Source organism: Branchiostoma belcheri, unplaced genomic scaffold (genome assembly GCF_001625305.1).
Source record: "Branchiostoma belcheri isolate BF01 breed outbred unplaced genomic scaffold, Haploidv18h27 scaffold3, whole genome shotgun sequence".
Taxonomy (NCBI): domain Eukaryota; kingdom Metazoa; phylum Chordata; class Leptocardii; order Amphioxiformes; family Branchiostomatidae; genus Branchiostoma; species Branchiostoma belcheri.
Window position 1 is genome coordinate 4,266,405 of NW_017803909.1, and position 26,227 is coordinate 4,292,631.

General features: G+C 40.8%; 3 protein-coding genes across 3 annotated transcripts in view; 2 read left to right on the forward strand and 1 right to left on the reverse strand.

Annotated features, from left to right (window-relative positions):
- LOC109473584 (probable phospholipid-transporting ATPase IIB) overlaps positions 1 to 6,611 on the forward strand; it is a 32,213-nt gene extending 25,602 nt beyond the window's left edge. The window contains exons 25-30 of the mRNA XM_019773484.1: positions 1,178 to 1,333; positions 2,013 to 2,077; positions 3,079 to 3,187; positions 3,498 to 3,555; positions 3,929 to 4,132; positions 4,602 to 6,611. Coding sequence (XP_019629043.1) covers positions 1,178 to 1,333; positions 2,013 to 2,077; positions 3,079 to 3,187; positions 3,498 to 3,555; positions 3,929 to 4,132; positions 4,602 to 4,735 — 726 coding nt within the window. The 3' untranslated portion in view covers positions 4,736 to 6,611. The remainder of the gene's footprint in view (positions 1 to 1,177; positions 1,334 to 2,012; positions 2,078 to 3,078; positions 3,188 to 3,497; positions 3,556 to 3,928; positions 4,133 to 4,601) is intronic.
- A 140-nt stretch (positions 6,612 to 6,751) lies between these two features.
- Positions 6,752 to 8,611, reverse strand: LOC109473594 (cartilage acidic protein 1-like). Its single transcript, XM_019773511.1, is given in 2 exon segments — positions 6,752 to 7,495; positions 7,497 to 8,611. Coding segments are annotated over 2 exon segments (1,629 nt in total). The 5' UTR covers positions 8,451 to 8,611; the 3' UTR covers positions 6,752 to 6,820.
- A 14,274-nt stretch (positions 8,612 to 22,885) lies between these two features.
- Positions 22,886 to 26,227, forward strand: part of LOC109473370 — a 7,566-nt gene continuing 4,224 nt past the window's right edge. The window contains exons 1-5 of the mRNA XM_019773232.1: positions 22,886 to 23,095; positions 23,405 to 23,891; positions 24,459 to 24,577; positions 25,154 to 25,249; positions 25,603 to 25,698. Of these exons, the coding sequence (XP_019628791.1) occupies positions 22,886 to 23,095; positions 23,405 to 23,891; positions 24,459 to 24,577; positions 25,154 to 25,249; positions 25,603 to 25,698 (1,008 nt within the window). The remainder of the gene's footprint in view (positions 23,096 to 23,404; positions 23,892 to 24,458; positions 24,578 to 25,153; positions 25,250 to 25,602; positions 25,699 to 26,227) is intronic.

Below are 26,227 nucleotides of genomic sequence, written 5' to 3' on the forward strand. Positions count from 1 at the left end.
ATTTTGCCCTCAGCTTAGTATTGCGCTATTAGGCCGCAGCAAGTAGTTTTTATGGATGATATCAGACATTGATTTTCTCCTGATTTTGGAGAGAAAAATTTTTTGTTACCCTCTGACAGTGTTCAACATGCCGAAAATGGGCAAAGATTTCTGTTGCCTTGCCAAAACGTGAATGGCAGATGAATATGAAGAGAGGAGACAAGACAAGGCTTTGATTTAATGTTTTGTCTTTTAGTTTTACTTTGATGTAGTGATGTATTTCATTCCTTTGGTATATGTGATGTTCCCACTGAATCAAAACCATTTGTACAATGATTGAAAACTTTTATTTTTCAAAGCTGTTTCAGTGAGAAATGGATGTTGTAATAGTTGGCAGTAAACTTATATCATTTCCTGTTTAACAAGGTTTATGATGCCAAAATTTGAACATGTAGGACTCTTGTTTTTCTTTGCCCTATCACATTAGATTTAGAGTCTGCGGAGGATGTTATCCATAAATTTACTTGTTGTGGCCTTATAATTATCAAGGTCAACAGAAATGTACAGCACAGTTACTGTACCTTTGGGTGATGAACTCAGGAGATGAGCTTACTGTACAGTAGACAGTCATTAGGATATGGAATGATAAATGATGTCTGGCAAAAATGAGGCAGACTGGATTATAAAGGAGAGTGGGTGGCTGTTGGGAGAGAACCAGTCTGTCCTAAGTCTGCACAATCAGGGTAGCTCACATTAGACTTACGTAATAAAGTAGCCCTAATAAAGTTAATAGTTGTAAAGTTTTGTCTGTATGGAACTGAATTGTGAACAATTCAAGTTGGTAATTGATCAAATTCAGTTGCAGTGCGGTACTTTTCTTGGTGCCACTCATCAGCTATCCCCTATCATCATCATGTCAAGTTGCTCGCTCAGACTAACCTTTATACTTCTCTTACTATATAGTTCTGATGGTTACTTTCAGCCAATGGCACACCATGTACCAGACACACTGACCAGGCTCCACTGACAAGCTAAACTTTTAGAGCTATGTCATCTATGACTCTATCATATACTGTTGTTACCCCAGTCTGCAGCTCCAGTTCCCTTTCTTTCCAGCATTCATCATAATATACATCAACAACTCCTCACTTTGCCAGTCTATAATAGTACATTCAGCATTAGAATGTGTTTGTTTCAGGAAGGGAAGCAGGCATCCTTGGCAGCCGATTTCTCCATCACACAGTTCAAACATGTGGGGAAACTGCTGGTGGTGCACGGGCGGAACAGCTACAAGCGCTCAGCCTCCCTCAGTCAGTTTGTCATCCACCGGGGTCTTATCATCTCAACCATGCAGGTGCGTGGGGAATGAGGGATGTTTCAGTAAAATGTAGGATTGAATATTGTGTTACACATAAGTTTGTCTTCTGAACGAAGCTGGAGTTTTGCCTCCATTGGGACGCAATGAGAGTTAAGATGTAACTAGAAAGGTAACATTAGCAAAGCAAATGCATATTAATTTTTACCTGCATATTGTCTGCTCTGATTCTTATTCAAATCAAACACATTCATATATATGGTGACAGGAGTCTAAATCCTCCTGCTATAAGATTGCAACATGATGTAACCCAACACCAGTTACCATGGTGACAGACATCTGGTTCAGGTCATTGACCTTATTTGTTTGGAGAAGAAGAAGAGGAAACATAGCAAAAACAATATGTTTTCCTTTGATAAACATAAAAAAAGAGGAAACAGATTGGAAAGGAGGAAAGAAGAGAGGAAGAAAGGAAATGCATGTAATTCTTATTTGAGTCGTCATTGTTGGAAGGAAAGCACCCCAGGAGATGGTTACTATGTCTAATTCTAGAAACACGCAGGTTATCAGCACCTTGGAAAGGGAAAGTGTTGAGAGAATAGGGGAGAGCAGTGTAGAGAAAGGGATAAAGATATGAAGTGGAAGGATAACTTGTTGGAATACATCTAAGTTACAGACAGAATGTGTGAATGTTAACTGATGGTTCCCTGTGTTTCAGGCGGTGTTCTCATCTGTGTTCTACTTTGTCTCCGTGGCTCTGTACCAGGGCTTCCTCATGGTCGGGTCAGTAAAACTTCCACTCATCTATCATGATACCTGTCAAAATACTTCTATGTAGCATGTATGAAAAGTTTATTGTAAACTGTCACAGTTTAGTTAAAAGATGATACTGCAAGAAAAAACATCTGAATTCTGATCACGACACTGAACTGTGTGTTGAGAAAGTTTTAGATTTATGACGTACAACTTCCCAGAAACAGGAAGTCCCACAAGGTTATGTCCTCACTTCACTTCTTACGTCAGAAAGCTATATCAAATGACTCAAGCAGGATTGACAAAGCTCTAATAGGACAACAGGGCATTTTGCAGCCCACCACATATGAACACCTACATTAGCTTGTAACAGTTACATCTTCACTGCAGCATCCCTTGGGAGGTATCACATCATTTGTTCTGGTCCCTGTCCTAAAACTTTGGTCATTTTGTCATGTTTCAAGAGACCACCCACATTGAGCACATTACACATGAGAGGTTGTCCTGTAAAGTGATTGATTCTTACCATCTCTGAGATTGAAAATTCTTGGTGAATAGCTCCATTTGGGAGCAGATTAAATTTGACTGTCTTGACATTGATGCAGGTAGAAAATTTCTAGTCACTGATGGATTGTAGTGAAATTAGAGCTGTGTACCAGTACACAGTACCGGTTCTGTACTGGAAAAATTGATTAGGTAATCCTGAAGTACCGGTACTGTACCTAAATAATTTCACACTAATTAATATATGCTTATTTGTGACCTAAAAGGCATAAATAGCTTGCCCCCCATTGGTTCCAAAGTGTGTGTTTGTGTTACAGACTGACGGTGTTAAATAACCTGAAATATCTGTTGCATATTATTTACGCTCCCTCTAGATGTCACTTTTGTCAGACACATCAAAGACTTTTGGTTGAATTATTATATCTAGTTGCTTATTTTGTATTACAAAATCTTGTTGAGACTTTTGCTAGGACAATGCTTCTCACAGTATTACGAAGTAATCTATGTTTACTGTATTCCTGTTGCAGATATGCCACTGTGTACACCATGTTCCCTGTGTTCTCTCTGGTGTTGGACCAGGATGTCACCCCTCAGATAGCCATCACCTATCCAGAACTGTACAAGGAGCTGACCAAAGTTAGTACTCTGTTAAAAACTTAGTATACAGGTTACATGTATGAGAATGCTGAGGAGAGCTCTGATTTGGAAACTTTGGAAGAGGAGTGCCCACAGATCATGATGTGTGGGTGGAGAAAGTTAATAATTGATTATATAATGGCTAAAAGGTATTATTCACATATATAAGAGCTAGCTGTCAAAGGAGGAAGCATGTCTAATAGTCCTATCTAAGTCGGCACTTATGGAGAGAAATAAATGTGCACTGTTGGGACTGCTTGTTACATCAGCTTGTACTTATCATGATTGATTTTTTTCCATCTTTCTTCAGGGAAGATCGCTGTCCTTCAAGACATTCTTCATCTGGGTTCTTATAAGTATTTATCAAGGTAAGAAGATGGCACTCTACTCAGTACCTTCCTTAATGGTGAATGATGGGAATTTTATATCTTGAGACATGTGCAAGTTGAAACAAAATATTGCCAAAGGATAGGAATGTCACACGCAAAATATTGTAATTTCAGCTTACAAAACCATAGATTAAACTATATTATATAGTACTTACGGCTTTTTTTCCATAGTCAATGTGACAAATAAAAAATAATTTACAAAAACTTTAACGTTACATATTTCATGGAGGTATGAGATCTCAGAATTCTTGTTTGCTTATTGTGCAAAACTTTCATACCCTACTAGGATTTCAAACTTTGATTATTACCTTGGTTATGATGTTATCATTGTTATTCCTTACTATTCCACTAGGTGGCATCATTATGTTTGGTGCCTTGCTGCTGTTTGATGCGGATTTTGTGCACATCGTGGCCATCTCCTTCACATCCCTGATCCTGACAGAACTGCTGATGGTGGCCCTGACTGTTCGCACCTGGCACTGGGCCATGGTCATCGCCGAGGTCTTCAGTCTGGGGATATATGTGGCTTCTCTCGCCATCTTTAAGGAATACTTTGGTGAGTTTGAAGCTGTTGGTATCAACTTTAGCAACAAACTATACTATCCATTCTTCTACTACATGATGTAGTTCTAGATTTTGTGTAGGCCGTTTTGTAGTTAGCCTGGATGCCAGACCCATAGCACACTGGACCCAAAGTATCTGAGATACAAAATGTACATTGGGTCCAGTGTGCTATGGCTCTAGCATCCAGCCTATTTTGTAGTGCAATTAAGCTCTTAAGATAGTGGAGTCATACATTCAATATTAGTGGTATAATTTCTTCATATCAATCAAGTCATACATTTATGCAAGAACCTTTAGAGGCAAAAATCAAAGCGGTGCAATGAATGCAGTTTAGTCAAGTATACAGTATTGTATATATACTGGCAATGTAAAAAATAAAGCAGACAGTTTAATATATATACTGTACCTAGTGTGCTATGGTGTCTGCTATTAAAACTGTGATGTTTTATTTTCCTTTCCAGATGAAAGCTTTATCCTGTCCCTGACGTTCTTCTGGAAGGTGACAGTCATCACACTGGTCAGCTGTCTGCCGCTCTACGTCCTCAAGTACCTGCGCAAGAAGTTCTCTCCTCCCAGCTACTCCAAACTCTCCTAGAGAACAAGAACTTCTCCAGGCTTAAATCCTAGAACAGACTATGTGCAATATTTCCTGTATTTCATGTACTAAGTGACTTTTCTCTCCCAACCAAAAACGGAAGTCCAATTAAAGTTCTTTAGATGAAGATATGCACATGGTGTCCTTGGTGGGATTTAGGCTAAGTAAGGTACTTACAGCATTTCAAATAGTCCATGAACAATAGGTAAAGATCACCTAAATTTGCAATAGGGTGTTGATTTGTGACACAGAAATATGGTCATCACATCATCTTCTCTTGTTTCTTGTGTGAAATTAAATACAGACATCATTTAGACAGTTGATCAGCTAGTCAGGTGAATGATAATCATTGTATGATTGGTAGAAGGGTAGATAAGTTAACTGTACAGGAGACTACTGTAACATGTACATGTATGTGGTGTACATTTTGTAAAGATAATGTAGGAATCTATTTGAACAGCTACCAAGTCCTTCTTGAGCTAGGAATTGGGACCCACATAGATAAACTTGAAACTTGATTGAATTATATTATGCTTGTAATCTTTAGAAATGCTTTTTTAAAATCCTGTATCAGAATGTTGCACTACTGTGGTTTACACCTTGGATGAGATATGTATATGATAATAATTGCTGGTAAGCAACAAAATGTACATGACATACTGTTGAGAAGACACAATCTTTATGATGCAGAGAAGGGGCTGTTTGTCATTGCCCTTATGTTTTAGATTGTTGCTTCTTTATTTTTACTATGCAATGAATAGTTTCAGTTCTTTATGTTCTGTGTGAAGTGACTGTCGCACTGCAAGTGTTTCTTACATTTATGATGTTTTGAATTACTTTTGATCCACTATATTATAAAATATTTAATTGATCCAATGATTCTTTACTGCTAATATATGGGATGCCAATATGCAGTATGATAGAAAGTATTTTATGTTATCCCAAAATGGTAACTGGTTGATAACAGCACTAAGAGTGACATGGGAACTTAGGACTGTTGTATGACATTTCCTTGTTTTTCATCATTTTTCTGTACACTTATTCTTCACTCAACATATTTATTTCTTTCATAGGCAGCTTGCATCTTCCTCATTTTTCCAGAGTCGTACCAATTTCATGTAGATGTAACTACATGATATTTAATGGCGTAAGGTAGCAGACTTTTTGTGCACCTGTATTGAAGGCATGTACAGTAATAATCTACATGAAAGACATCTTCTATGGAACAACATTAGCAATACCCTCAACATCTGCCTGTTTTAATGGTTATCACGTAGTAAATTGATAGATGTACTATTAGTGACTTGATTTTTTGGTAAAGTTATTACATGCTGCTAGCAGGGTTTAACTGGAGTTAGACAAGTCAGCTGGTAGAATTCAGAGGTCAGAGTATTGAGCCAAGAGGTTCACATCCTGTTATTATATAAGAATGATGCACTTTATCCCAAGTAACTTTCAGAAAGTTGTGATTTTTAGAAGTAGTTGTGTAAGAGGAAGTTAAGGACCTGCCTTTGGTTCTTGAGTCATACTAGATTCACTTTGGATCACATTTGTATGTAAGGTATGTGGTCAAACCAGGCAGTGTGTACAAAAGGTTTGGTTTTAAACCCAGAATGCTACAAAATTTTAAGTAATAGTACCACAAAGATGTACAGTGCTGCTCTAGGGCCAATGAAGACTGTGAATAATCATACAAGAACTTACTATGGCCATTTTGAATCAATAAATGATAGTGTGAGGTGTTCTGGATAGGAAATGTTGTACAGCACTGTTGCAATGCTAAGGTTCAGGAATGTGAATAATAAAAACTGTCACACTTACAAGGACGTTGTTGTACATGTGTTCCTTTACCTTAAGCAGTATGATAATGTACTTAACCAACACCACACAAGAAACAAATGCATTTTAGATACATTAATGTGAATCTTAAATTAGATGCCCTTTTCTCACAATGTGACAATTGTTTTCTATGATTGTTCTTATCAGGGTTCAATTGTTATGACATTTACAGAACAAATAATTTACATCACTAGTGAATAAATACTGTAACCATAAATACTTTTTCCTCCCTAGTAATTGAATCTATTACAGTTCTTCTTTATGCCCTGCATCACTATCAGTAGGATATTCCACAGTTACTGTTGTTCTGTTCTCCTCTGGTTTGACCCCTCTGGCAAACCTGGTCCCGTCAGGCCAGGTGACCTCTAGCTTCCAGGCCGTGCTCTGCCTGAGTCCGAAGTGTGCGACCGGTTCCATCTGGCACAGGTAGCCAGAGCCGCCGTCAATCACCCTCAGCTGTCGCTTGCCGTCGCTCGTCTCTACCACCACCTTCGCGCCTCGCGCCGGTCCGCCATGTTGTGTTCTGGGGAAGACCCGTATCCAGTTGTGGTCCACCCAGGCCCGGACCTTATACAGTGTTAACGGCTGGGCAGTGTCCTCACCATGGGACAGGAGAACTTCTAAAGAACCATCTCCATCTACATCAGCCACAGATCCACCTGTACCATAACCGTACGGCTCCCGAGCATCACCAATGTCCACTTCTGAGACTCTGAGGCTTCCGTCTTCCTTTCTCTTTACCCTGAATAGTCTGTTTGGGGCCTCTTCCTCGTCTAACACAATGTTGTTGAAAAACACCTCGAGGTGCCCATCATTGTCAAAGTCTGCAGCTAGGACAGTCCGGATAGGGGATGGTTTCGCAAAGTCCTCAGTTGCGATGTCCTGAAACTCTGGATTGTCTGGCTCCCCCTGCTGTATGTAAAAGCCTGTGAGGACCCAACCAGTTGCCGTAAACAATGTCGATTTTTTCATCGCCATTAAAGTCTGCGAGGGCCAGGCCCCGTCCATGCTGCCTGGGGTCCAACACTCCGGCTGGCTGTGCCAGGTCTTGGAACATCCCGTCACCCTGGTTGACAAAGAGAAAGTTTCCTCCATTCTCGTTGACACAGAAGACATCAGACGCATTACTGAGGATGGGACCCACTACAACACCTCTTCCCCCAGTAAACTTAGCAACACCTGCCTCGCTAGCCACATCCTTTAACTTCAAGATTCCTTTTGAGACATCACTTTGCTCCTCGTCTAACTCAATCAGACGGTGAGGTCCGATTCTTCCCCTGGCGTAGTTGGCCACGTACACGGCGTACCTCCCCGTACCTTCACGGTCCACACAGGCCACTGATCGCCCAGCGTAGTTCAGGCTCACATCTGCGTTTATCTTGTCTGAGAGGACGTCTTCATACTTGCCATTCCTGTACTTGAACAACTTGTCGCCGTAAGATGATTTCCCAGCAAATGCATCGTTGGTATTGAGAAAATAGATTTCCTCTGCCCCGTCCCCGTCTACATCACAGGCGCAGACTCCAATGGCTTGTCCCTGTGGGTCCCGCAGATGGTAGAACTTGGAGTTGGGATCATCAGTGGCGAGGTTCTCTAGCTTCTTGGTGGCACTGTTCCACTTCAGCACCAGGTTGGGGCCGCTGAAGCCTGCCACAATCCACTCAAAATCTCCATCTCCATCCACATCTGACACAGCAATGCCATAGTTCAGCTGTTTGGGGTTAGCATCACTATGGATGGACTTCTTTGAGATGGAACGGAACATTCCACTAGACATAGACACGTGCTGTGGGGCTGTCAGGAACACAGCCAGTAAAAATACACCAGCAGTACAGGTGGCACCAGGTGTGCATGATGTAACACAGGTACTGGGCATGGTTGTACCTTCTTCAGATGAGCTGAAGGCAAACAATTACTAAGTATTTCTCCAACTCTTGTTGCCTATGCTTCTCGAACTGTTATCTAACCACCTTGTTGTGTAAGCCGTGGCTACATTGTGTGACCAGCTGGTACTCCTATGTTTTGGCGGAAGTGACGTACATGGTACCGGCAGAACAGAGCTGTCCAAAAATAGCGACACCAAACGGCTAAAATCATCATTGCAGGAACTCTTAAAAGGCCCGCATCTTGCGAGTAGATTCGGTCTTTGCAGCCACCAAAAGATCTGCTTGGAGATTAACCACCAACAAGGCATTGTTGTCGGCTGTTGCTTGACAGTTGCCAACTGATCTTTTGATTAATACATTGTCCAACAATCCACATACCAGGGCACCAAGGAGGTGTGTATTTCTATATAGTGTGTCTGCGTCTGAAAAGAACAACTCAAGTCAAGTGTTACATTGTATACTGAACTGGCTTTGGGTTGGGCTTCTTAACGACGAATGAATAAAGATTATTCTATTCGTTGATTCAATCTAATCCATATAACCCCTGGTTGGTCAAATGTAGTACGCAGACGGTGGGTACATTTATTTGCAGATTGAACAGGTGAAACAGGTGCGAATATTCTGGATGAAACCATTGTTTCCATCTAAAAGGGGGACGAAATTTCTCATTACTTTTTTGTACCAAAGAATAATTATAGGGTTGTTATAAAGCATAATACAATGTACCAAAACTGCAAATTGCAAAGTTGCAGGAAAGTGACCCTAACGTCCCTTGCATAGTCTGGGCTATCAAAACGAACCTAATTTTTAGTGTGACCTAAGCACTTACCTGTAGAAACAAAAGGGACAGTCCAAAATTAGCTCCGTTCGTGAACAACAAGCACGCGTCAGTGAACAAGCTACAACGTGTTCAGGTAAGACATGGAGGTTAGTGGCTTTCTCTTATTTTCCCCTCATGGCAGCGCAAAAAGGCCCCGGCGTTTTATAACACTAACTCGTGCGCTTTCATGTAAACATGTAATTCGTGCGTTGGCGTTGTATAAGTGTAATTTGTGGGTTCCTGAGATTTTGAGGCTCGAAACACGCTGTCAGCTTGCGCTCAAGCTGGTGGTGCTCATATAATAGACCCGGGCGCTGTATAGTCATAACCCGTGCGCTTTTATGTCATGACATGTAATTCGTGCGCTTAACGTTCGTAATTCGTAATTCCTCTTTTGAGACTCGAGCGGTGTAGCGTGCACGTTGCGCGAAAGCTGGTCGCGCAAAAGACCTTGTTTCTTGATTTGTTGTATGACTATGTGTTGAAGACATGTGAGGAATTTTGTGAGTGCTACACAAAATTCCTCGCATGATATTGTCATGCTTAGTCTAGGTTTAGTGGTGTTATTTCACATGGCTTGGTTATTTTGTATTAATATTTTGTAAGTTGATATTGTGATGAGTCTATTGCTGTGGTTTATTCTTGCATGTTGCTTGCAGCGCGCGGATGTGAATCTTTTTCAGAAAGGTTGACATCAATATCTTTTCGTTGCTAAGTCAGTTTACTGGCTTAGCAGCGAAAAGGGGGCATCTCGCGACGTTGTTATAGTTGTAAAGCGTGCGTGGTATAGATGTAAACGTTGTATAGTTTTAACCCGTGCGTTTTATAAAAGTAATTCGGGAGGACCCAAATATCAGATGCCCACGTGCAGCGCGGCGCGGTTTGACCACAACAAAAATTTCACACTGCATCAACGGTGTCGTTCTTTCTGCAACCACTTGCACACACGTACACGAACACTATAATGAATTCGTTGTATTTCTTGTGTTCTTAGCATGGGAGCCATCTTAGTAAGATCGCTCCCATGCTCTTGGGCTCTTTATGGTAGTAAGATAACCCATGTGAATTAACACCACTAAAATCCATAGAATTCCAAAGACCTACTTATGAAATTCTAAGGATTATGATTAGAATAGAGCATTTTATCTTAGTTCCTATTACCATGTACTAACGATTTTTCTTCCTCGTGAAAAAAATGGGGGGTCTGTCCCCGCTTGTGTAGTTCTTATGGGGTTAGGTCCCACTCGTGCCTTTTGCTTTTATATTGCCCCATTTGGGAAAGGTGGGTAGTTTGGGTGATACGTGCTAGTATTAGTTTGTACAACTAATGGATATCCCAATAGAGTATGAAGTATCAAGTTTGTAAATATTTGATACCATATGACCTATAAAAACGAATTTGAAATCCATTCTAAAATGATTATCTAAAACTTTTAAAAGATCGTTAACTTGTTAGGCTCGTATTGAACCCCCTGGGTGTCTTATGGGGTAAATTTTAGTTAGTTTCCCTATAGCTAGCTCCCCTCCCCTTGACCATATCGTAGCTTTCTATTGCCTGCATCTTCGCACACGCGCGCACACACACACACACACACACTTCAAAACGTCTCTAAAATGTGTAATATTCCGATGCTTGAAAGGTGTTTAAAGTGTCTGAATGTAAGAGGTATGCAAAAGTTAAAAACTGTTTTGTATATTTCATTAAAATTTAAAATGTCTCTAGAATATGTGAAGAAATGTTTGATTCTTGAAATGTGTAGTAAGTAAGTAAGTAATCTAAATAAAGTGTCCTATATGTTGTTTATTTGGTTGAGTGTTCTTTTCTTCGCATTCACGCACGCACACACCAGTAAAAAAGGTCAAAAAGTTAGACGTGACCGTTTGTTTTCAAACATATTATATGGATTCTATGTAATGTTCCTAGTGTATTGTATATGTTTTAGTTTGTCTACCCAGTACAGGGTACGGGCAGTAATTTTTAGAATCACATCTTATACTTATTGTTAACGTGTTTCTTTTCTTTTTGTCCACCATCACAGTTACAGCGTATACCTGAAGACTGAATTCGAAGTGTCTACAACGAGAAGTTGAAGGAAGTAGCCACCGCAGCTCTGACCAGACTGTATGGAAACTATGAATACATGAGTGAATGAATGAATGAATGAATGAATGAATAAATAAACAAATTAGTGGATGAATATATGTTGCTCCTTGTGTAAAGTACATGCTGTAGTTTTGTAGTTTGTCTTGTACAGGATTGGACGTAGTTGAATGTCTGGATGTGCATGGGTGAACCAAGGTGCACAGCGTATCTAGCATTAATTATAACCTACGCTCTTCATTTCTTTCCTTTTCTGACAACACAGTTCCACCAACTGAGAGGATGTAGTTTCGTGACTGGTCGGGGGAAATCTGGTGACCACAGCTCCGATCGTGAAGACCAACAGAAGCAAGTTGACTGTACAAGTTAGTATTGGGGCGCAAGCACTTACCTGGTAGAAACAAAAGGGACAGTCCAAAATCAGCTCCGTTGGTGAACAGCAGGCAAGCGTCGGTACAAGGCAGAACGTGTTCAAGGTAAGACATGGAGGTTAGTGCAGGTCTTTCTCTTATTTTCCCCTCATGGCAGCGCAAAAGGCCCCGGCGTTTCATTAAACTCGTGTGCTTTCATGTATACAATCATGTAATTCGTGCGTTGGCGTTGTATAAGTGTAATTCGTGGATTCTGAGAGTTTGAGGCAAAACACGTTGTCAGCTCTCGCTCAAGCTGGCGGTGGGAACTTGGGAGAACTGGGAAATTAGAACCAAAAAATTATACTGGTGTAGTCCTATGATGGTACAAGTGATAATGTTTGAATGATTCTGTTTGTTCATGTCATATAGTGTATTTTGACGTTGGTTTTGTTGACAAGGACAGTATATATATGTTGGGCAGGGTAGTAGACGGACTCGGACTGTATGTTGAAATGATTTTGGTCCTTAAGTCACTTGCTTCTGACCATGGGAAATTGGCACACAATTATTGGCAAACCGACGCTCATCCTGACATTACTATTTACAGTCTCGGTAATATTGTCTTTTTCTCAAATTTCGTATGGAGTACACTCGGCTCGCATTGCCGTAGAGAAAAATACAATTGGGTTTGAATCGAATGTGAACAGCTAAGGAAGAATGAGGCTTTTAAAATACGACTACAAATAGACAGCCTAGCTGAATATAACAAATAAAGCCAACTGTAGACAGAGTTAACCAAACCAAATAAAAATAAAAATAAGAAAAAAATATTAGATAGGCAGGGAGGAAAAACTTCAAAAGAAAAACTTAGCAAGACAGGGTACAAATAACAACATAGCCTTCTCCAATTCTGGCTGTTCACTTTCACAATAAAACATTCTCATTCTTTATCACAAACTGCTGTGAGCTGAGTGAAACTCTTCAAACTTTGCTGCTATGATGTATTTTTGTTGGGACTGTGAGTGGTTGTTGTCAGGATGGCGTCCAAATTTACCTCGGCAATGGAGACAACACCTTGACGCGGTGCCGGGGCTTGTACCAAGTTTGTCTCTGGGAAATTCCTGTTTGTTAATTGTGGTGACATCAACCTTTTGAAGACAAATACTGCCTGTATATAATTATGGAAAAAAACAATTATTTTGTGATTGTCCTGCCCTTGGTGCTGAAAGTGTTGTTAGTATGAATTTTCATTATTAAAGTAAAACTGAATGTCTCTGTGGTCCTGTTTTGAGTGAACACACTGTGGCAAGGAGGACATTGAAGACGAATCCCACTTTCTGATGTCGTGTCCAACATAATTTGAACAGAAGAAAATGACAGAAGTTGATGCATTCCATTGCTTCCAAAACTAATGTTACATTCAAAACCAGATATCTTCAATATGCTCCTGCCATGCCAGGTAATCGGGTATCAGTGTACCATAGTATGAGAATTTAATTCATATCTGATTCGCTACAAAAACGACACCGTATGTAAATACCTGACACATCTCCTGAATCGTACTGTCTGTAATATAATACTCTCCTCAATAAAGATTGGTAGCATTGAAACTGAGTAAAGTTAGTATACCTATGGAATAACTGTTGGAATTGCATTTTAGCATAGTTCTTGTATCTACCCTTGTTCTTTAATCTCTGCCTACGTTAGCTAATGGACACTCCTCTGGCCAATACTGCCTTGCCACCGTATGATCTGCTTTGAGATTAATACATTGTACCAGTTACATGTTTAAAGTTCAACTTTCAATCCAACATAAAAAATTCTCTCACCTAGAGCTTTCGACCAGTCACTCTGGTCTTCCTCAGTAGACTAACCCAGTGTTGACATCACACTTCAAAAAGTCATGTGACAAGCCTCACTGGCTAAGCTAATCACTGTTTTCAATCCACTTACTTTTGTTTCTCTGTCTTCAAGATGTGAACCCAGAGACCAGACTGAGTGGGAGGAAGAACAAGACTTCTATTGGCAGAGCTGTGTGAAAGAAGACGGGTGGCGTGAGTATGTTTTCTTAATTAATACAAGACAACACTCCACATGCACACATACACTCGCATTTCTCATTTCACTCTGAGGGTCGGCATGCCTATTTTTTCTGTGAGGAGCCATTAAACGTTAATCATAGCTGGCGACACAAAAAAAATCCTTTGTATCGTTTAATTGCCTAAAAATCGCTTTGGACCTTTACACTTAAATTCTGCAAACCTGAAGTTGATTGAAATTTTCCCTCCAAAAAACTTTGCTGACTGCTTAGATTCCATGTTGTTATCCTGAATTGTCGGTGAATAGGCAAAATCGCCCCAAAATTGTCGCTTGGATATTTGCACTTATATCTCCTAACACATAGTACATTTTCCTGTCAAAAAACTAGTATCTTAGCCGGCCGCTTTAATTCCACGTCACTGAAAAATTCTTCATATTGTGTGGTTGAAAATGCCAAATTGTTGCTTTGGACCTTTACACTTAAATTTCGCTGCCATAAAACTTAATGCCGGCTGCTCTAATTCCACGTTGTAATCCTCATCGTATAGTTGAATGTCAAATTACTCCAAAATTGTCGCTTTGGACCTTTCACTTAAATTTCGCCGCCAAAAAACTTGATATCTTAGCTGGCCACATCAATTTCACCCTGATTACTTTTTAAGTTAATTTTCCCGCCAAAAAAAAGCTAAGTGGGACCCTCACCTGTTTAATTAATTGGATTAAATTTCCCGCCAAAAAACTTAGTATATGCACCCCCCTCCCCACTCTTCCTGCCCACCTCCCCCCACAGTAGTTACCTGTTCCAACACTTCAGACTTCTTTGGACATGTCACTTCTCCAAACATGTAGTCACCACACTCTGCTACCCAACCACTTACTTCATCGAGTGTAGTTTTTCAGTCACATTAGACTTAGAATGATCTCTCGCTTTCCTGCCGAGTCAATTGCACTGGTATACTGATGTTTCGAAGCATCAATGTCTCCCAAAAAGACATCCCCCGGGGAGTACACTTAGTGCATTGACCGACCAGGAGAGCAAGAGATCATTCTAAAGTCTAATGTGACTGAAAAACTGCACTCGATGAAGTAAGTGGTTGGGTAGCAGAGTGTGGTGACTACATGTTTGGAGAAGTGACATGTCCAAAGAAGTCTGAAGTGTTGGAACAGTGTAACTACTGTGGGGGGAGGTGGGCAGGAAGAGTGGGGAGGGGGGTGCACAAGTTCAAGGTTAGAGTGGTGTATGTATACTAAGTTTTTTGGCGGGAAAGTTTAATCCAATTAATTAAACAGGTGAGGGTCCCAATTATCTTTTTTTTTGGCCAGAAAATTTACATGAAAAATAATCACCATAGCAAGACCTGGGAAAATTTGGGAAAATAAAACTGAAGTAAATTTGGCATTTTTGTCAATTTCTTTGGCTGGAAAAATTACTGTTTGGGGAGGTTGGCCTGATGAGTGTGACTATTTGTGTTTGGGAGTTGAAGTGTAAGGGTGCAAAGCATTTGTTGGAAAAGTATTGAGTGAACCCAATACAGAAAGAGAGGAATTGTGTTGAATTGCATGACAAACCTTGTTATCACTGCTAACAACTACATGTAGCAATTCAAATAGGTACCATCCTATTTGTATGCCGGGCCTCCCATACATTTTATAATATTTCTTTGGGAGTATAATGACGAGCCCAGTGGCATACAAATAGGATGGTACCCAGGCTAGCAGTTCTAACCTCCTGTTCCAAAATCCAGGCCTAGTCTCAAGCTCATCAAATAAAGTCTGTCAACGTTACATTACTGTCAAACTCTACAAGATAATCAACATGAGACGAGCCCTGCATTTTGCAACAGGAGGTTAGAACTGCTAGCCTGGGTGCCACCCTATTTGTATGCCAGGGTCCCATTATACTCCCAAAGAAATATCATAAAATGTATGGGAGCCCCGGCATACAAATAGGATGGTACCCAAACTCCAATGAAATGCTACAAGGCCAGAAACAGTGATAACAAAGTTATCTAGTACATGACTTAAAAAGGAATCAGCAAAACTTAACACCCATTATTTCCTGTCATTGTTTAAGTTCTAAACTTCTTCCTTGAAAAACTTAACTTAAAAACTACCTAACTTAAGCAACTTGAATCCAGGCTACATTTTAACGGAGAAGCTAAATTTACAATAATGTGTTAACCTCTCACTACAACAGTCTGTCTACAGTTATAATGTTTGTTACTGTTTTCCGTACTTTCAGTTGTACATGTACTACCTAAGAAATTACTCCAGTTGAATTTTAAGCCATTTTGAGAGCATAGTCCTCTTAACTAAAAGGCTCTTTCTCATTTAATGGGAAAAATGCTGTCACCACTCTAAGACTAGATATGAGCTAAATCACGAATCTATCATATCATTGCTTTCTTCAATTTTCTACCAGTTCTTGCTGGTTTGGTTGATGACTGGGTTTGGTTGATGACTGGATTTGGTTGATGACTTGGAAGAAATAAAATATAACAATACTGCATGTTTTGAGAGTTCTGAAACCTCCGTTACCGCTCAAGTAAGTTTAGATGGAGCCGCATATATAAATTGTTTTCACAACATTTTTGCTGGGTTTCTAAGGAAAGAAGAAGTGTTTGTTGTCATTTTATGGCCAACCTTGCTGAACAAAATGTTTTTCATGACTGTAGTAACCTTGCGTTTACTAAGTGTTGCTCAGTTTTTAAATGTCCGTACTTATGCTCCCTTGCGCCTAAAACATGAACTTCAAGGTAAAAACTGTAGATCTTTTGGGAGAAAACAAGCCAAAGTGAGATGCTAATTTAAATGTTTCAGAATGTGACCCTTTTGCAGAGACCATAAAGTGTAGGGGAAGGAGATCTACCTCACCATCACTGCCGTACCTGCTGGACACTGGACTTTCATCAACCCTCACTGGGACTAGAGATCTGTCTACAGTTTCAGGTCAAAGGCAACTTAACTGTACATGTTTTGTATTCAATCCTTGCGGAAAAACAGAATGTGCTTTATTTTGCTGATTCCTTAACTCAATTCCTCCCTTTCAAACATCACACACAGCTTACCTGTAGTACATTCACTCTACAGAAAGAAAGCACAACATTGCCTTTTTACATACTCTGTAAAGAAATAGGACAAATTTTCAGAAATCATTATGTGACCAAAGTATTTTCCCTGAAATCCACTTTTATCAATATCACAATGCAGTAATTTCATACTGCAGTTGTTTCGAAATCAAACATTGTGGGTTCAACGCCTACCACATATATGAATACCTTGTGTTTTTTGTAAATTATGTTAATAATTATGAATAATCTTGATTGTGTTTCAACTATCCTTAGACACATTTCAGAACAATAGACAACGTATAGAATTTCAGGTAAATCAGGGTCAGACTTCAGATTCATATCATGCTTTTTGCAAAGTCAAAAAACATGTCGGATGGTCACCAGGAAGGGCGCAACTTATAAAGGGCTTTGTGATAAAAGTAGAAACATAAGACTTAGTACGCATGCGCATGGACATAAACAATAATGAGGGCTTCATGAACAAATACAAGAATGACAAAATGTCTTTGGTTAATTTGAAAGTGCCGCCGATATCACAAATTCAATTTCACCGGTAAAACAATGAGTATTTATCAAGTACACATCAACTAATTTTGCTGCTCAAAGATTTCCCGCGCTGATTTTGACCAAGGTGTTCGAAATAGAACAGGGGGGTTCCACGTGTTCTATCAGGAAAGGTCCATTTCAGGAAGTATGAACAGCTAAAAATCACGATCGTCATGAAAATGTCTCTGTATTCAAGCTAGCTTTCTTTTTTTGAGTGCTAGACAACATTCATCTCTATTTGTTGCTTTACTGATTGTTTGGATTACAAAGGACAATTTTCACTTCAGAAATGATCTTTTAAAAAAGGTGGCTGTGGATCATGAAAAGTATACCAGGGAAAACAGTTTGATCACAAATGCTTCTGAAAACATATCTCATTGCTTATACAGAATGAAACAACAGACAATATTACAAGTGCTCTCCTCAATAGGAAAATGTAATGTGTTCTCCAACATATCTTCAAAATGTTAGTCACAACCTTAAACTAGATATTAGTATAAGAAATGTGAACTCTTTCAGAAATGACAACAAATATAGAAGGGAGGGCCAGTTTCAACAATACACTGTGTTTTGAACTAGAAATTCAGAGGCTCACAAACATGCCCTTTCTCAACATCTTTCATTGTCATTTCTAAGGGTCTGTATGGGGTGTCCTGATCACGCTTTGCGCTAAATTCTGGAAGGCAGCGACCACAATTTACTCTTCATTGTTGCAAGCTGTTTGCTTTAAAACACTGTATGCAATGTATATTACATTTGATGTTAAATCCAATTTTTTTTCTACCACCAATTATGCAAATTCAAATGGTAAGGCACAAAATTCTGCAAAGCAGCAACCCCATATTGGGCGTCACTTGTACAGGCTTGATTTTTTTCACGCAGATTAGTTACGTTTAAATGGTAAATGGAACGACCCGCCTTCACATTATGCAAACCTAAAACGAGCGATTACGCATTGCGGCATGCAGACCCCATTTTCAAAGAGTTCTATAAATAAAAGGGAACTCACGGTCAAGTCCGATGTTCTCTTGCCTCGTAGCTGGAGACAGGTTCCTCAGAAACACAGGTACATCCTCCTGGAATAGACAGGAACACAGATCCTCCTGGAATGTGATCCGGAGCACAGGTCCAACAGGAACACAGGCAGGTCCTCCAGGACAGGTACACAGGATAGCTGATCAGGTCCCACAGCACACACAGGAGCATGGACAGGTCCCACATGGTCAGGTATACAGCATCAGCTTTCCAAACCTAGGGTGTAAAAGAAATACACATTCAGAAAAATCACAGGCCAAATTTACATGCATCAACAATATTCATAGAGCATGCACTTCCTAACCATAGGATCTCCAGGAATGTGAACAGGAACACAGCATAGCTGACAGGTCCCACAGCACACACAGGAGCATGGACAGGTCCCACATGGTCAGGTATACAGTATCAGGACAGGAACATCAGGACAGCTGACCCTCAGGACACACCTGACAAAAAAAAGTACAATTTGTTCAGTGCAAGAATTAAGGCAACAAGTGACAAAGTAAAGATGATTGTATTTTGTTAGCCTCTTCCTAGAAATGTTGACTAGTGCTCAATACCTAAGGTCAAGTTTAAAGCCTAACAGAGTAAAAGTTACAGAGTGGTATATGTGGTAAGAAGTTACATTGGATTCTTAAAAAGAATTATGATTTCACCTGTGGATACTGTTATCTTGCTCTTGAAAGTGTAATCCAATCCAGTGTTATCAGGTTAAGAAAGGAGTCATCACTACTGCATAGTTGCACAGTTGTCTCAAATAACCATGTAAATAGTGGATAAAATACAGAATTCAGATTTTCTCATCTCATATTCCTCTTGGGTCTTCAAATCACCAGGTCTGGTCATCCAATCTGTCTTGTCAGGTTCAGACAGAAGTTCCCACCACTGCAACAGTCAGAAACCCGGGGGATCCTAACTAAATAGACACCAGAAGTTACACACAAAAATGCAAACAAGATATATGTATCTGATTATCTAAGGTTTCATTTATTTCAGAAAATGGTACATGCTAGACATTTTACTAGTATTTCTTAATTAAGACTTCTTAGTTGGATACTTGTCTGACAAAAGTTACATTATTCAAGTCTGACAAGTTTACTCTAACCAAATTTTATTCTATTATTTATTCTTTCTCATTGGAACTATCAAACAACCAGCAAAATTAGAGCATGATATTGATAACGTTATTACCATGGCTTGAAACTCTGAGGAACCAGTTTCCGAACCACCCTTAACGTTAAGTCACTTGTCAGTCAAGGATTTAACCATGCACACGTGCACAAGTGTTTTTGAGCCACGTGGAGAAGAAAGGTTTTTAGAGCATTTTTTTTTCAGAAATATGAACTCACAACGTTGTGGACTTGACAACTAATAAGACGTACATTTTCGTTTGTACACCTAAAACTGTACAATCACACCGCACATGGAAAATGTTAACTTATATGCGCGGAAAAGTCTGCTCTTAAACAAGGAACTGTCGCTCGTTCGGTGTTTACAGAACTATATTATTTCTTTCAGAATATGATTTGTTAGATATGAAATAACCTTACTAGTTGCTAGGGCATGCATAATGTTAGCCAAAAGTTTGTTGCATGCTTACCTGCGAAATTCCAAGTCGGCTTCAAACCACGCTCCCCAAATTATATCTCGCCATGTTCTTGTCTTCTCGAAAATTCCCCAGGTCTGAAACGTCAGCTTTTTCTTCCCCAACACATCACGAAAATTCCATAAATCTACCGCGAAAAGTTCCCAACATTCTACTGTAGACTTAAGAAAGACATTCCTCCGATAAAAACTCGAAAAAGTCACCCGGAAAGTTGGAAAAGACATCCCAGAGAACTCTTGCTTTTCCAACTGACCGCCATTTTGAAATTTTTGAAGGGACCATGCCAAATGAGGGTTTTTTTTACCCAGGTGTGCAAAACGGCTGTCTCTATTAATTAATCAATTAATATCATGGGTACTGCTAGTCCAAGTTCAAAGACAACTCATAAAGAAAAAAAAAGACTTACAAATACACCATTCCTGTATACGTAGCTTTGAGCACACTGAACTGAGAAAGTTCATCTAACTTACAACGTTAAATGTCTGACACGCAATCAAAATGATATGGGCGCTAGACAGAGTTTACGTGCGCGCGTTCGGGCCTGCGGTAGCCGGGGCACCTCGTGTACTCCAAGCAGAGGGTTGGCTTGTTTTTGGCGTTTTTAGGCTTGAGTCGGGGAGGGCGTGAGCCGGGGACGGGCGTGAGCCGGGGACGGGCGTGAGCCGGGGACGGGCGTGAGCCGGGGACGGGCGTGAGCCGGGGACGGGCGTGAGCCGGGGACGGGCGTGAGCCGGGGACGGGCGTGAGCCGGGGACGGCGTGAGCCGGGGACGGCGTTACCGCAGGTCCCAACGCGCCTGCCGTCTTAATTATTACACGCAGTGTGTACATTCTTTTTCCTTCATCTTTTTTCATTTTGATGAAGTAGATACACGTCTATAGCGGTCACCTGTTCAACGCGGTCAGCGGTCACCCCATTCCGGTCCCGCCGGCATGTCAACACTACCCTTTTTGTTGGAATAAAGTTCAACATCGTACATGTACTATGATGACTACCAACACAGACGAACTTCTATGATAATTATTGCATAATTGATTTTGTTTGTAAGTCCACCTATCACACCTCGTCATCACATATTAATAAACATGTAGAGTGTTGTAGACCTCACCCACTAGTGCCGAAATCAGAGACCTGAGTGATATGCTCTTAGAAGCAACTCTTATATTTTCTTATTGTTGTGCCTGACGCCGACTCCAAAGACTACCTAAATCCTGATCCACCTCCTTTGAAGTTGAAGCGTGACTACAACGTTCAAGCATTTTCCTTGCCTAAGTCGCCTGTAGAGGGGTAAGGAAATATAATTTTTTCCATCTCATTTCGGTATGTCCTACTCTAAATGACTTGATACTTAACTGTAACTACATGAGCAAACCAGATCCTGTTAAATACTTTGATGAAGGTTAGGCATCCAGGTACTCAATAAACATACCGTACACACAATGTATGGATCCTTTCAGAAGTGTTCTGGTCCTGTCGTCGAATGATTGCGTACGTGTTGGCGTCTGTTTCATACGCAGCCATACGCACAAGACACAAGAATGTTTTTCATCACTTCGACGTATATATAAGTGCTATAAGTTCGTCCAGCGTCCGTTGTATTGTTGGTTAGAAACGGAGTTTTCATCTATAAGGCCATGTTGATTTGATTATATGGATGACATCCGCGCGCGCATGAATTTTCGTCCGTTTACTAAAAAAAAGTTTTCGACCATATTGTAAATCGTACAAAATGAGCGAATACATGTTGTATGTTGCAAAAAAAAGTATTGGAAAACGATACTAATGTAACAGAATGTCGAAATCAATTCAAGAAAAGAAGAAAACGTGAAGAAACGAAAATGAGGAGTCTATCATTATTCGCCATACCATACTCTGTGTGTTTAGTCATTTGTTCACCCTTTATGACCACGTAGATTTAGTAATGAATGAAACTTTTTTGCCAAACTTTTTTTCAGTAGTGGCAAGGAATTGGACATATTTACTTTTTTTTATTCGCACGCTCGCGTCAGTTTTGGGGTTCCCAGATGATGTCATCCATATAATCAAATCAACATGGCCTAATAGGTGATATGCTAGGAACACGTACGCCTGGTATTCGTCCGAAGTGCGACAGGCACGTGCTACGTGCGTACTGCAGTCGCTGACTATTCCCAGCAAACAAATAATGTTGCCCATACCGAAAAATATGTATACATCACAAGCAATGGATGTGCTGAATTCGTTTTCTATACTATAGATGTGAGTCGCAAAGAAATGGAAAACATTTCCGCCTCTTGTCCGTACTGCTGAGTATGAATGAACCGTCAATTCACTCAATACGCATCTAATGCGCAATGAGGATACACAGAAGCGTTATACCATGGAATCTTGTTCCAGTTCTACATGATAATGACTACAAATCCGGATACTTTGGACAATATTATTGTTTTCGTCAAAATTTTTTCCCAGAAATCGTTCATTCACATAACAAGAATAAAATGGATTCTCGAATGGTCTGTGCCTCTGCGATGATCCGAGCCCTTCAAATGTACGTGAGCAACCACGTGAATGTACATCAATCATTGAAATTGTCTAGGGAAATTGTCTAGTGAAATTATGAAATTAAAAAAAATAATAAGTGAATTCATTGCATTTGGTTGAAATTGCTTCTCTTTAATAAACACAGTAGACGGTTGAATATAATTAATTTGATTTCATACTGGAATCATTACTTTTTCGGTGTTTTGTCATAGCTACAGAAACAGGCAACTACTCTTTCCAGTTCTATCTCCAGGTGAAGTTCATTTAGTGTTTCGTATACCTGAAATTCCAGTCTTGGGTAGCTCAAGTCAGCCAAGAATGCCGTTAACGAGCATGGAGAAGAACAAGAAGGCGTCAAAATATGCTTACGATGGGAAGAAAGATTGGTCAAACACATGGCCCACTCGTGGCGAAAAACGGCGCCAGATAGAGCCCGCTCGACTGAGTCAAGGAAGGGGTTCTTCCGATGATGATGCCGGTAACATGTTCGAGGAGCATAACTGTCAACATCCTCTAGAACCAACTCTGGAACGCAGACGGAAGGTTCGGTGCCCAAATCCGATGTATAAACAAAACTCCCTGCCCCCAAACGCTCGAAATCCTAGTCCGGTGTATCCGCAAACTGACCGGATGTGTGGGCAAAATACTGACCAAGAACCCGAACTTGATACAGGTGAAGACAGTGCTTGTGCACGACCGCGCGCAGTTACGCACCGACAAGGCGTTGAAGCCGCTATTCGGTCAGCTGACAATGATGACATTAGTACCTGCTCACAACAATTCGCTGTTACACACCAAAATGGCGATGAAACGGCTTCTTGGTCAGCCGGCAGTGACGATGTCTTTATCCAGCCGTATGCTGTGAGATACAAGGAAGATGACAATGACACGAACAGGCCCACGGACAACGGTCGACAAACCGTCGGCATTTCCCCAAACGATGACGACATCAGGCCATACGCTGTTGCATACATGTGCCAGGATGACACGGTGGTTGTAAGAGGTTTGAATTCGGGACAGACGCAACATAAAACCAAAACGGCTTCAAACAGAAGCAGCAATGATATGTCGGGACACAACTCATCCATAAATGGGACGAATGACATGTGGTCAAACGCCACAGAAAGTGACAGTCACACACACGACACCCAGCCTTCCTCCAGTGCACGTCATCTTCACCCGATGTACTTGCGACTCCCCCAGCACCCAAATCCGATAAAGATGATGCCTAATCTACAGTACGCACCAGGCAGCGCTCCAAACGATCACCCCAAAACAACTAGCGGTAAATTCGTTTCTCGTATGTTTTCCTGCCGATGCTCCGTGTATGTGTGTATGTGTTTGTCTGTGTGTGTGTGTGTGTGTGTGTGTGTGTGTGTGTGTGTGTGTGTGTGTGTCTGTGTGTGTGTGTGTGTTGTGTGTGTGTGTGTGTGTGTGTGTGTGTGTGTGTGTGTGTGTGTGTGTGTGTGTGTGTGTGTGTGTGTGTGTGTGTGTGTGTGTGTGTGTGTGTCTGTGTGTGTCTGTGTGTCTCTGCGTGTGTCTGTGTGTGTGTGTGTCTGTGTGTATGTGTGTGTGTGTCTGTGTGTGTGTCTGTGTGTGCCTGTGTGTCTCTGCGTGTCTCTCTCTGTGTCTGTGTGTATGTGTGTGTGTGTCTGTCTGTGTGTCTGTCTGTGTCTATGTGTGTGTCTGTGTGTGTACCTGTGTATCTGTGTATGTGTGTGTCTGTCTGTCTGTATGTGTGTGTGTCTGTGTGTGTGTCTGTTGTTTGTCTATGTGTTCTTGTCCAGCTGTGTGTCCCAGGTGGGGGATAAGACTGCCTCGAGTAGTTGTTCACTTTTTCACACATCCATTCATTGTTTCATTTTCACATTTTCATTTGAAATTTCTGTTATATGTACCTGGACAGGGTGTGAGTATCGCCGAGTGTGCGTTGCCATAGTGACAGTTATCATCCTGGTGTCCTTAACGTTCGGAGGGACGTTTGCCGTCTTATACTTCAACACCACAGGACGAGATGTTGCAAAGGTAAGCCCGAGTTGTTTTTCTTCTTTTTGCTTCTTTTCCCTTCAGTACTACTGCAAGTTATTGTCTAGCCTGAATCTAATCTTCAAGCAGATGTTAACTGCCAGTTTCTGTTACGCCTCTGAGTGTTAATACAGAAGCGGGCAGCTAGGGAAGAGATTCGGTTTAGACTCCCAACATCTTCTTGGAAATTAGTTTGCAAGGTGTTTGTTTGAAGCTTCGTGGAACGAACACTAGTACTGTAGCTAGGCATGAAGTTCCAAACAATGGCCTCTTCATGTGCACGTGGAGAATTGTTTTGTCTACCTCACGGACTGTTCACTATAGGTATATAATTATAATTATAGAGAGTACATCAAAGTAGAAATGGCCATGCCCTCAAGTACCAGAGTTATCAGAATTAGGCATGCTTGGTTAGAGGTGGAAGAATCGCTCGGTGTAATGTAGCTAGCTGCCGCCGCGCCGCGTGCCTGCGAAGCTGGTGTGTTACGCCGAAGGGCGATTATACCGGCTATTCAGATACAGAAACAGAAAGTATAGATCAACCGCTACTATGGCGGTGTGCTATGTTGTCCACAGCCGACACCAGCCGTGGACACCAACTGCACCCGTGGTGACACTGTCTGCCACGGGTATGGGCAGGAGACAATGGCCGATCTCTCCACCATGTCCACGGTAACCTACTTCATATTCTCATCTCTACCCTTATTTCAAACAGCGAGATTGCTACTGAAGCTTTCTGTTCTATCCACAACCATATATATAAATATGAAAAAAATAGATACACAGAGACCGTGAATAGTTTCATCAGGTTGGTAAGACACTAAGAAGAGACTCTTTTTACACAACCAAGTCTTATATTCAGCCGACGTTTCGGTGACCGTCTGACACCTGTGCTGCAATGCAAAGTGAACCAGTCAGAATTGCCCTGAGGAAGGTGACAGACGGTCACCGACGCGTCGGCTGAATAAAAGTCTTGGTTGTGTAAATAGAGTCTCTTCACTTAAACTCTTTTATGGTACCCACAGCCGACACCAGCCGTGGACACCAACTGCACCCGTGGTGACACTGTCTGCCACGGGTATGGGCAGGAGACAATGGCCGATCTCACCACCATGTCCACGGTAACCTACTTCATATTCTTATCTCTACCCTTATTTCAAACAGCGAGATTGCTGCTGAAGCTTTCTGTTCCATCCACAATAAATAAATATGAATAAAAAAATTGACACACAGAGAGATTACTTAATGTCGCTAACCAAAAAGTGTAACATGATTTTAATTACAGTACTACGAAGCGAAACATGATGTTTCACTAAGTACATGTAAGTGGTGCATATGTGTTTCCGTTATTTCCAGGTGCGAGGCACGTTGGGGACACTGACAATAAGTTAGATCAAACTAGAAAGGCCAACATTTGCTTCGGAGCAAATGTAATATTTCACTCCATCTCCCTCCCCATACAAAAATAGAAGATTCTGAATAAATCATACTGCAATTATACAAGGACAAGCTTTTTGAATCTCGACAGATATTTACAAAAATGGCACTTGGCCATTATCTCCCTTATTTTTTACAAAGATACAACGACAAGCACGTTAAATCTCGACAGCTTTACTTTACACTTATCTCAATCTCAAAGTTATATATTGC